This window comes from Pseudophryne corroboree, chromosome 1 (assembly GCF_028390025.1).
Source record: "Pseudophryne corroboree isolate aPseCor3 chromosome 1, aPseCor3.hap2, whole genome shotgun sequence".
Taxonomy (NCBI): domain Eukaryota; kingdom Metazoa; phylum Chordata; class Amphibia; order Anura; family Myobatrachidae; genus Pseudophryne; species Pseudophryne corroboree.
This window is the reverse complement of record NC_086444.1, coordinates 714,819,196-714,831,770: the sequence shown is the minus strand read 5'-3', so window position 1 is coordinate 714,831,770 and position 12,575 is coordinate 714,819,196. Positions and strand designations below refer to the sequence as shown.

The window sequence follows — 12,575 nt, the reverse complement described above, 5'->3', positions numbered from 1 at the left end:
TCAGACCTTTATGAAAGTTGTTCTGCACATCCAACCTCCCTTTGTGTCGCCTACGGCTCCCTGGGATCTGGACGTGGTGCTGTAGTTCCTGCAATCTGCTTGGTTTGAGCCTCTGCTGGAGGCTGACGTCAAGTTTCTCACGTGGAAGGCGGTCACTTTGTGGGCCTTAGCTTCTGCTCGACGCATGTCGGAATTGGGAGCTTTTTCTTGTAAGAGTCCCTGTCTGATCTTCCATGAAGATAGGGCGGAACGTAGGACTCATCCACAGTTCCTGCTTAAGGTTGTATCTGCTTTCCATATCAACCAGCCTATTGTGGTGTCAGTGGCTACTGACGCCTCAGTTTCTTCAAAGGCCTAGGATGTTGTGAGGGCTTTGAAGATTTATGTGAAGAGGACAGCTCGTCATCGTAAGACTGACTCCTTGTTTGTTCTCTAGGATCCCAAGAAAATTGGGTGTCCTGCTTCTAAACAGTTGATTTCACGCTGGATCAGGTTCACCGTCCAGCATGCATATTCTATCCAAAATCTGTAAAGGCCCATTCTAACCGCAAAGTGGGCTCTTGCTGGGTGGCTGCCCGGGGTGTCTCGGCCGAGCTGTTACTTGGTCTGGATCGAACACGTTTGCCAAGTTTTACAAGTTCGGTACTTTGGCCTCTGAGGACCTCAAGATTGGTCAAGCAGTCTTGCAGGAGCCTCCGCGCTCTCCCTCCCGTACTGGGAACTTTGGTACATCCACATGGTACTAATATGGACCCCAGCATCCTCTAGGACGTAAGAGAAAATAGGATTTTAATTACCTACCGGTAAATCCTTTTCTCATAGTCCGCAGAAGATGCTGGGCGCCCGCCCAGCGCTTCGTTTTCCTGCTTTGGTTTTTATAGTTAAGTACTGCCTGGTTCCTAGGTAAGTTCTGCGTTATTTACTGTTTCAGCTGTTGCTGAGTTGTTCCGGCATGTTGGCCGGATTTGCCTGTTGTGTGAGCTGGTATTTATCTCGCCACTATCTGTGTAATTCCTTCTCTCGAAATATGTTGTCTCCTCGGACACAGTTTCTAGACTGAGTCTGGTAGGAGGGGCATAGAGGGAGGAACCAGCCCACACTATTAAACTCTTAAAGTGCCAATGGCTCCTGGTGGACCCGTCCATACCCCATGGTACTAATATGGACCCCAGCATCCTCTACGGACTACGAGAAAAGGTTTTACTGGTAGGTAATTAAAATCCTATTTTTACATTTTAACCGTCTTTTTTTCATTTCCTCCCATCAAATTACAGCCTAGGTTTCTTTTGAAGTTTGAGCAAATTTATTTATCTAAACCCACACACTGGGAAAGAGATGGTGCTCCTTCACCAATGATGCCAAATGAAGCAAGACTAAGAAATCTAACGTAAGAATTTGTTGATGCTACCAATGTTGAAATTGTTGGCTGTTTGAGTCTTGTATATGATCTTTTTTTTAATTCCTTTTGAAATTAACTTAAGGCTTGCATCTCCAGTCCCTCATGCTACCGCAGGAATGTTCTCACCCTCGTACTTCATTTGCCTCATAAATCATTTCTGTTATGTTTTTGTTTGTCTCCTTTGCTAACATAATTAAAAATATATAGTTCATTTTTAAGCGCTATAGAAGACAAATCTGTCTGCCAGTTATGCAATGAGGGAATCCATACTTTGCTCCAGACCTTATGGATCTGTTGACATATAATCTAAAGGGGGGATACACATGGAGCGAAGTTTACTTAATTTCTAAGCAATCTGACTAGATTGCTTAGAAATTAAGATCACATCGCACCGTGTGTAGGGGTGCTGGCGACAGCGATGCCGCTATCGCCGGTGCTAGATTGTGCCTGGTAATTTTTCCGCAAGATGAAACTCACTAAAGGGTGAGTCTTAAGTCCCAAGAATGTAGTAATTTTCCGCAAAGTGAAACTTATTTGTATCAAAAAGACAGTCTTAGTAAGGCTTCCATTCAGGTCACAATTCCCTGAAGCCAGTATGCACAGTTTCCTTCATGTATAACCTATGGAAAGCCACTTCAAAAACCACGGAGAAACAAACGACGGGTGTCTGCCGGCAGACAAAAAATCAGGTGTCTCTACAATCAACTAGTTTCGCCTGTCTCAGCAGGGTTCCTCAGGAATTGATTGCAGAGACACCGGATTTTTTGTCTGCCGGCAGACACCCGTCGTTTGTTTCTCCGTGGTTTTTGAAGTAAGTGGCTTTCCATAGGTTATACATGAAGGAAACTGCATACTGGCTTCAGGAAATTGTGACCTGAATGGAAGCCTTACTAAGACTGCCTTTTTGATACAAATAAGTTTCACTTTGCGGAAAATTACTACATTCTTGGGACTTAAGACTCACCCTTTAGTGAGTTTCATCTTGCGGAAAAATTACCATACTCTTGGGACTTAAGATTCACCCTTTAGTGATTATAAGACATTTAGTGAGTAAATCGCTAAGGATAGCGTATCACAAATTATACATGTTGTTTGTGTTGTTTGTCCTGTTATTTTATTTATTTTTAGTATACCGGTATTAGGAATCACTGTAAAACTTTTAGTTTTCTAGAACGGAGTGAAAGACACCCATATCTTACCTTTAATAAAAGAAAATTGATTTTATTTCACTCTTTGATTTTGTGATTATTGATATTTACTAAATCACTTGTATAGAACTCACTCGATATAACCAAGCGCTGGGAGATATTCCCCCTTTTTTCCATATTCCATTAATTACACTGCAGCTGGGGAAAGGCTATTTAGTTAAATTGGAGATTACCGTGTGGCAACCCACTGATTCCACATAAACTGCAGCACCAATGTGTTTGCCCCGAGTGTGAACCCCTGATTGTGCTGTTTTCTCACAGCTTTTCCTTGCAGCTTCAAAAGTCCCAATTGGAGATTCACGCACAGGGTAATCCCTGCGAATTGAATTGGTCTGGTGCTGCTAATTGAATATGCCGGATATTGTTTAGATAAGAGATCACGGGTTAGCAACATACATCACTCCATCTGCTGTGAAGTTACTTATCTTAACATACCCTGCCCCAGATTTGCTTTTAGGACATACTGGGATGTGTAGTTCCGCAGCAGCTGCGATGATGGACGTAGCCAAACCCGAGATTTCTTGTATATTTATTTCTGCTACGGGGTACACTGGGCTCCACAAGGAATGGACAATGAGGGTGTAGAGTAGGATCTTGATCCGAGGCACCAACAGGCTCAAAGCTTTAAATGTTCCCAGAATGCATAGCGCTGCCTCCTATATCACCCCGCCTCCCTGCACAGGACCTCAGTTTTGTAGTTGGTGTTGCAGTAGCAGGCACTTAACAGTGGGGCTGCTCCAGGCAGCCCTAAGAAGAGCTTTTTTTTCTGAGGAAAAAAGTGAAGACTTCAAGGGCAGCAGCAGTGTTACATGTCAGTGGACAGTCACAGCTGCAGCTCTGGCTCTCCCCAGCGGCGCTGTACACTCCCGAGCCCTGGTTGCCAGGTAACTACAGCAGGAGGCTCTGGTTTTCTTTTGCCAGGCACAGACGACGGGGGCTCTCCAGGATCGCGTGGCCGCGCTTCGGGGGGTGGTAAGTGGGTCCCGGTCTTTATCGCAATCCGGCGCGATCAGTGGGAGGCGGGCCGCGCGCGCTGGCCGTGGACACTGTGGCAGTACAGGCGATCCCACTAGATCACCAGGGCATGGGACAGGTCAGGTTTTCTCTATAAACCGATTTATTAGAGCCCGCAGTACCCGGTGGTTTTGCCAGCAGGGGGATAGAGCTTGGACCTGAAGCCCTTTCCCCAGCCCCAGGGCGCCATTTTCTGCAAATGTTCCCGCCCTGGAGCTGCATATCTGTCTCTCCCTCACTCCCTGGCAGTGTCTGCGGCGCCATTATCCCTTAGCTCACCGTTCCTGGGAATGCATGGGCAAATCCTCCTATGTAAAGCTGCCTGGTTGTCAGTGCTGTGACTTTACAAGACCCTTTAGTATTCTATCTGCCTTTTTTAGTCAGTGTTGGTTAAGAAAGAGTGCACTTAGGGGGTAATTCCAAGTTGATCGCAGCAGGAATTTTTTTAGCAATTGGGCAAAACCATGTGCACTGCAGGGGGGGCAGATATAACATGTGCAGAGAGAGTTAGATTTGGGTGTGGTGTGTTCAATCTGAAATCTAAATTGCAGTGTAAAAGTAAAGCAGCCAGTATTTACCCTGCACAGAAATAAAATAACCCACCCAAATCTAACTCTCTGCAAATGTTATATCTGCCACACCTGCAGTGCACATGGGTGGTCATTCCGAGTTGTTCGCTGGGTAATTTTCTTCGCATCGCAGCGATTTTCCGCTAATTGCGCATGCGCAATGTTCGCACTGCGACTGCACCAAGTAAATTTGCTATGAAGATTGGTATTTTACTCACGGCATTACAAGGTTTTTTCTTTGTTCTGGAGATCGTAGTGTGATTGACAGGAAGTGGGTGTTTCTGGGCGGAAATTGGCCGTTTTATGGGAATGTGTGTAAAAACGCTACCGTTTCTGGGAAAAACGTGGGAGTGGCTGGAGAAACGGAGGAGTGTCTGGGCGGACGCTGGGTGTGTTTGTGACGTCAAACCAGGAACGACAAGCACTGAACTGATCGCACTGGCAGAGTAAGTCTCGAGCTACTCAGAAACTGCACAGAGAAGTCTTTTAGCAATATTGCGAATCTTTCGTTCGCAATTTTGATAAGCTAAGATTCACTCCCAGTAGGCGGCGGCTTAGCGTGTGCAATGCTGCTAAAAGCAGCTTGCGAGCGAACAACTCGGAATGAGGGCCATAGTTTTGCCCAATTGCTAACAAAGATCCTGCTGCGATCAACTCAGAATTACCCCCTTAGGGTTTCCTAGTACAATTACCCTGTGATATACATCCAGTTCTTACTGTGTACTGTTATATCAATTGTTATATAGCTGTGTAAGCTAGTCCAGTGCAGTATTATTGTTAGTAATAATAACCTCTGCATTGTGTGTGCATTTGATAGCTGAGTGGTGTCCATTTCGTGTCTTTCACTCAATCTGCTATCCCTATATTCTATAACCTGAGGGGGCGTCAAGTTTTATCTAATATAGAATTTTCACAAAGATATACTGTATTACATATTTTTCTCTGTGATTTAGTCACCATATCTCTCCTTTATCTCTGCTGGTGCTGACTACACTGCACAGGGGTTTGGGCTAGAGGTATTGTGCTGCTGACAAATTTGTACTGTGTTAACTGATACTGCAAGTTATATCATGTCTGCTTCTGAGGGTAACGATTCTGCGGCTGAACACACTGCCGGTGTTGCTGAAGCCGCAGATACCTATGAGGAGAATATAGCAGCTTTGGGCTCTGGTTCTGGGGGCTCCTTGCCCCCCAGTGAGACCGTGGCAACGGGGCAAATAATGACCCTCCGTGGGCCGCTTTTTCCACGCTTCTGCATACGCAATCTAACACCCCCTATGGGACCCCAATGGTGGTGCAACCGTTTGTGGTCCCTGCAGCTAACCCGCCGTGGGCGGACAATTTATCTGATCAAATAAAGAAGTTGAACCAGTCCCTGACTACTAAAAAGTCTGACCGTCGCTCGCCTACGTCCAAGGGGTCCTCTAAGCGAGCGCTTGTCTCCTCACAATCCACTGCTGTCACTGACACCTCGTCGGATGAAGACGGCACTTACACTGACCCCACAGGTTCTGACTCTGATACGGCTGATGGGGAGGGTGGTTCACATGTGGATGTTCCTGATCTTTTGGAGGCTATTAAGTTAATTTTACAGATTACGGCTGATCCCGAGCTATCCGTTCCTCCTAAGAAACCAGATAGGTTCAAGCGTCAGAAGGTGATTAAACAATTTTACCTCACTCTGACCACCTAGTGGATATACGTCAGGAACCATGGGAAAACCCTGGAGGTACTCCCTTTTAAGGGAGATATTCTGTTTGGGGAGGATTTAAATAAGATTGTGGCTGACTTGGCTATTGCCAAAACTGCCTGTCTGCCAAGAACTGCTCCTTCTGTGTCGAAGGCTAAAGGTACTTCCTTTCGCCCCTTTCATCCTTCAGGTAAAGCAAAAGGTCAGGCGTACAACAAGCAGGCCCGCACTTCCAAACCTGGTAAGCCTAAACCCAAAAGAGCCTGGGCAGCCCGTCAGCCAGCTTCCAAGATAGATATGCCTGCCGCATGACAGGACGGGCCTCCCTCTGGGGGATCCCAGGGTGGGGGGCTGGCTTCTAGGGTATACCCAGGAATGGTGTAAGACCACTTCAGATGCCTGGGTACGGGTAGTCGTCACTCAAGGTTACGCCATAGCTTTCAAAAACCGACCCCCTCATCGAGTTTGCCAGAAAGACGTCCCGTCGGACCAGACAAAGGCAAGCACTCTGCATTCGGTGGTACTAGACCCTCCTGGATACAGGAGTCGTAGTACAGGTGCCTCTTGCTCAGAGGGACCGTGGGTACTATTCTTTGCTGTTTCTTGTCCCGAAACCGAATGGGTCCTCCCTTAAGGCACTGAACAGGTTTGTGAAGGTTTCCAAGTTCCGTATGGAAACCCTTCGCTCAATAGTTCTTGCCTTGGAACCTGGGGACTACATGGTCTCCCTGGACATACATGATGCTTACCTGCATATTCCTATAGCAGTGTCACATCAACAATACCTGAGGTTCGCTATTGGCAACCTACATTACCAGTTTCGGGCGTTACCTTTTGGTTTAACAACGGCTCCGCGAGTCTTTACAAAAGTCATGGCGGTGATGACGGTGGTACTCCGCCGTCAAGGGGTCAGGATACTGCCGTATCTGGACGACTTGTTAATCCTGGCAAATTCCCCAGAACTTCTCCTGCGTCATCTAGATGTGACGGTCCGGTTTCTGCAAGCCCACGGGTGGCTCATCAACTGGAAGAAGTCATCCCTGATCCCTGCTCAGAGCATGGTGCATCTGGGAGCACTATTGGACACTCACAACCAGCGGTTATTCCTGTCTCAGGAGAAAGTCCTGAAACTTCAGGACAGGATTCGTTGCTTCCTATCTCGTCCGCAAGTGTCGATACATTCGGCGATGCAGGTGCAGGGCCTCATGGTGTTAGCATTCGACATGGTGGAGTATGCTCGATTTCACTCTCTCCCTCTCCAGAGGCTGATTCTAGCCAAATGGGACGGCCTGCCTCACCGGATCAGGTCTCAAATGATCTCATTGACTCCGGAGGTCAGTTTGTCGCTGCTTTGGTGGCTCCGGGACCAACAACTGTGCAGGGGCCGTCCGTTCTGTATATCCGACTGGGTCCTGTTGACGACAGATACCAGTCTAAGAGGTTGGGGCGTGGTGCTGGAGCAACACTCCCATCAGGGGCGGTGGACCAAGGAGGAGTCCTTCCTCTCTATCAATATTCTGGAGTTGCGGGCGGTCTTCAATGCCTTGAACCTAGCCCAGCATTTAATTCAGAACTGTCCTGTTCAAGTACAGTCGGACAACACCACACCAGTGGCTTACATAAATCATCAAGGCGGCACTCGAAGCCGCCTAGCAATGAAGGAAGTCTCACGGATTCTACAGTGGGCAGAACGCCATCTACCGGCCATATCGGCAATATTCATTCCGGGAGTCCTGAATTGGGAAGCGGACTTTCTCAGTCGTTAGGACGTGCATGCCGGCGAGTTGGATCTCCATCCAGAAGTGTTTCAACTCCTAGTGTGAAGGTGGGGCCTTCCAGACGTAGATCTGATGGCGTCTCGACACAATCACAAGGTTCCGGTCTTCGGAGCAAGGACAAGAGATCCTCAAGCAGCATTCGTGGATGCGCTAACGGTACCGTGGAAATTTTGGCTGCCGTACGTGTTTCCTCCGGTGTCACTCCTTCTTCTCAAAGCTCCAGCGTGGCCCAGACGGCACTGGTTCTCAGACCTGCAAGGCCTATCGTCAGAGCGTCCAATTCTACTTCCACAACTCCCAGACCTCCTCGTTCAGGGCCCCTGTGTCTACCAGGACCTAGACCGGCTGTCTTTGACGGCGTGGCTCTTGAAGCTTCCATCTTAAGGGCTAAGGGTTTTATGAGGCAGTCATTCAAACTTGCGGGCCCGGAAACCGGCTTTGGCTCGGATTTACTATAGGGTCTGGCATTCTTACTTTGTTTGGTGCGCATCTAATGATTATGACGCTTCCAAGTTTAGTATAGCCAAGTTGTTGGCTTTTCTTCAGCAGGGCCTGAACTTAGGCCTGCGTCTTGCCTCCCTCAAGGTTCAAATATCTGCCTTGTCGGCGTGGTTTCAGAGAAAAATTGCGACCTTACCTGATGTGCATACCTTTACTCAGGGCGTGTTGCGTACCCAACCTCCCTATGTCCCGCCTGTTGCTCCTTGGGACTTGTCGGTGGTTTTGGAGGCGTTACAAGAGTCTCCGTTTGAACCTCTTGGTTCAGCCGACCTTAAGTGGCTTTCCCTTAAGGTGGTGTTTCTGTTGGCTATTGCTTCAGCTAGAAGAGTGTCGGATTTGGGTTCCTTGTCCTGTAGTTCCCTATATATGATATTTCACTGTGACCGGGCGGTTCTTAGGACTCGTCCCGGCTATCTACCTAAGGTGGTTTCTTCGTTCCACCTTAATCAGGAGATTGTAGTTCCGGCACTTGTTTCTACTGATCTGTTTCCCAAAGAGCGGTCTTTGGTTGTGGTACGGGCTCTTCGTATTTATGTTAAGAGAACTGCTCCTATTAGGAAATCTGATTCTCTTTTTGTTGTGTTTGGGTTTCACAAACGGGGCTGGCCTGCTCACAAGCAAACTCTGGCCAGATGGATTAGAATGGTGATTGCACATGCTTATGTGAAGGCTGGTCTTTCTGCTCCTGATCACATGTTGGACCTTCTTTGGCGGCCCAACGTGGTGCGACCCTTGAACAATTGTGCAAGGCGCCTACCTGGTCCTCTGTGAACACGTTCATAAGGTTCTATGTTTTCGATACTGCCGCTTCCCAGGATGCTTCCTTTGGACGCCGGGTTCTTGCGCCCGCTACAGTGCGTCCCCTCCCATAAGGAACTGCTTTAGGACATCCCCATCGTCCATTCCTTGTGGAGCCCAGTGTACCCCGCAGCAGAAAACAAGTTTTATGGTAAGAACTTACCTTTGTTAAAACTCTTTCTGCGAGGTACACTGGGCTCCACAAGGCGCCCACCCTGACACACTTTGCTTCTTTGGGTTGGTATGGCATTAGCCGCTGACAAGTCTCCTGTCGTGAGAATGCGGTGTTATGGCTACTAACCGTTGTCGTCTCTCTTCCTGCTACTGCATTGGACTGGTTAACTAAAAACTGAGGTCCTGTGCAGGGAGGCGGGGTGATATAGGAGGCGGCGCTATGCATTCTGGGAACATTCAAAGCTTTGAGCCTGTTGGTGCCTCGGATCAAGATCCTACTCTACACCCCCATTGTCCATTCCTTGTGGAGCCCAGTGTACCTCGCAGAAAGAGTTTTAACAAAGATAAGTTCTTACCATAAGACTCGTTTTAGTACTGCCAGGCTAATGTACTTGGGGAAAATTAGAAAGTTTCCATGTGGTTAAAGTACATGCATGCAATAATGTTACGTTCAACATACTGCCTGTATCAGATATTGGTCTTGTAAGCCTTACCCTTCCTTCCCATCTTTAAGGCTTTGAGACTCTTTAGTTATGTTTCTCCTTCTTTTACTTTCCTTTAAATCCTTTTTTTCTGAAGCCAAAGTGACTACAGACCAGTACTTCTTGAAATTTCCTTTTTTTAACATACAGCTCTATTGTTATTACTTCATGGGAGATGCTTTGCAGAAGGAGGGATTATGTTATGGCGATGTCCGTTTTTTGTTGCGTAAGTTTAATCCTGTGGGTTCAGCTTACTTCCAAAATAGTAACGTCTCTGCCTCTGTTTGGTGAACAGGATCTAATGATGTCTGGAAAATTTCAACAACCAGTAGAGGGTGTGTCAAGCTATCTTGTTTCTTTTTAAGTTGTAACTTGTCATTGTTTTGTTGTTAAGGTACTCTGCTCCTCTATATGTCGATATTACAAAAACTGTCGTGAAGGAAGGGGAAGAACAAATTCAAACTCAGCATCAGAAAACATTCATTGGAAAAATCCCAATAATGTTACGTTCAACATACTGCCTGTTAAATGGCCTCACTGACCGTGATCTTTGTGAGTTAAATGAATGCCCACTTGACCCAGGAGGTTACTTTATTATCAATGGATCTGAGAAGGTAATTGAAACTATTCTGTAAATTGAAATTGAAGGCTTTATATGTTGTATGGTCCATTGCCCATTAGCATTGCATAAATGCTATAAATAAATTTGTAGGGAAAACTCTGTTGTGTGATATGTTTGCTTGTACATTTGCTATGCGATTCACATGCAGAGAACTTGGATGCATTTGTTTCAGAAGGCAGGCCGAACAGAGCTCATCTCTGTAGCTACTCTTTATGGGCTATAGAAATGATTGACAGAAAATCCATATATAAACAATAATTGGCAGTATGGCCTGGACCCCAAAATCAGTGATGGAGAGCTATGGCAGTTTCCCACTCACAGGTACAGTGAGTGCGGAACCCTCCTGGTCTAGTGAATTTATATCTGACCCTATTAACCACTATTCTGGTTTGCTCGCGAGACTGGGTTTTCTCTGACATCTGATGCAACCACTGGGTGTCTGACGGAATAAAATCTTTCAGCAACTGCAAATTTCAGAGGGATCTGCATCTTTTTAACATGTACCAGTACCTGCCATTTTCTGCTGATCGGACAGCCCGGTGGCACCCTCTACTGCGGAAATGTAAGTTAAGCAGCCCAAAGCCTCTCAGTATATATCTGGTGGCTGCAGAAAGGAGCAGGCATCAGGAACAGTAAAGCAGAGTTGTTCGATCATTGATAGGACAGTATATCAACAGTGGTTATTTCTCTTACGTCCTAGAGGATGCTGGGGTCCATATTAGTACCATGGGGTATAGACGGGTCCATCAGGAGCCATTGGCACTTTAAGAGTTTGAGAGTGTGGGCTGGCTCCTCCCTCTATGCCCCTCCTACCAGACTTAGTTTAGAAAATGTGCCCGGAGGAGCCGGTCACAGCTAGGGGAGCTCTCCAGAGTTTCCTTAGTAAAGTTTAGTTTTAGAGTTTATTATTTTACAGGGAGGCTGCTGGCAACAGCCCCCCTTGCATCGAGAGACTGAGGGGGACGGGGGGGGCAGTGTCCGCACTGCGGGGTCTGAGCCACTGTCTCCGCTGACTGGACACTGAGCTCCAGAGGGGATAGTTCGTTCCCCGCTGCAGGGGATCGCTCACCCCAGCAGCATGCCGCCACCCCCTTACAGAGCTGAAGATTGTGGCGAGTGAGTCACCGACCCCCCTGGCAAGCGGTGGGCTTGTGTGAAGATGGCTGCATCAGGGTAATACTGCGCTCCAGAGGCTCAGCGGTACATAGCGGGGCACCCTGAGCCAGCGCCTATACCATACACTGGTCACACAGCCTGTCAGGGTCCCCGGATCTCAGCCAGCATCAATCCTCAGGCCAGTATAATCCTGTGAAGAGCGGGAAGACCGTGCCATTTTGAGGGCGGAGCTTCTCAGAGCGGACCCAGCAGCGGTTCAGCGCTATTTTCCTGCCTGCACAGCGCTGTTCGTGAAGAGCAAGTCCCTCAACAGCAACTCCAGCTATCTATCACTGTATCAGGGGTTGTAGAAGGGGGGGGGGGATGCTGCAAAACGACTGTGTAACCTAGTAAGGTGCACAGTCAGCGCTGATAGGGGGTCTCCCTTTATATTAAAAATGCTGTGTGTGGGTTGGCTCCAATCTCTGTGTCTCTCTTGCCATTCTTGGTAGTGAAACTCTGTCTGCCCTCTCGTGTGTGTGTGTCTGTGTGTGGAGTGTCTGTGTGTGGAGTGTCTGTGGTCTCCATTAAGCAATGTCCAGGGACTCTGTGTCATATGCTGCAGAGGATATGTCCTCTGAGGATGATCCCATTCCATGTAATCAGGATTGCACTGTTAGCACAGATTCCAGTAAGGGAGCCTGGGTGGTTATCCTCTATCAAATCTATGATTTCTTAGATTTCTAATAGGGTTGCACAAAATTAATCTGCAACTCGGGCTTTACAGAACTCTATGGCAGTATGGCCCAGTTCTGGTACATCAGGGCTCCCCGCTGTATATTCCCATAAACGTGCTCTTTCTCCGATCATGCAGGATGATACCGACTTTGATACTACAGACGGTGCCGGGGATGTGTTGCGGGGGGCTGCATCGCTTGCAAAAGGGGTGCAGTTGATGATGGAGGCTATTAGGGATGTGTTGAATATTGCTGATACAACACCCGAGCAGGTTGAGGCGGCTTACTTCACTGAAAATAAGAAAGCCTCACTAACCTTCCCTGAGTCAAAGGAATTAAATTGTATATTTGAAAAGGCTTGGGAAAACCCGGATAAAAACTTCCAGATACCTAAAAGGGTTCTGGTAGCGTTTCCTTTCCCAGTAGAGGATAGGAAAAAATGGGAAAACCCGCCTATTGTTGGCACGTCGGTATCCAGACTCTCAAAAAAGGTGGTTTTACCTGTTCC

At 47.5% G+C, this 12,575-nt stretch overlaps 1 protein-coding gene across 1 annotated transcript in view; it reads left to right on the top strand.

The window, feature by feature from the left end:
* The window catches only part of POLR2B (RNA polymerase II subunit B), a 406,055-nt gene that overhangs the window by 61,004 nt on the left and 332,476 nt on the right, over nucleotides 1-12,575 (top strand). Inside the window, exons 4-5 of the mRNA XM_063915211.1 lie at nucleotides 1,275-1,387; nucleotides 10,008-10,227. Coding sequence (XP_063771281.1) covers nucleotides 1,275-1,387; nucleotides 10,008-10,227 — 333 coding nt within the window. The remainder of the gene's footprint in view (nucleotides 1-1,274; nucleotides 1,388-10,007; nucleotides 10,228-12,575) is intronic.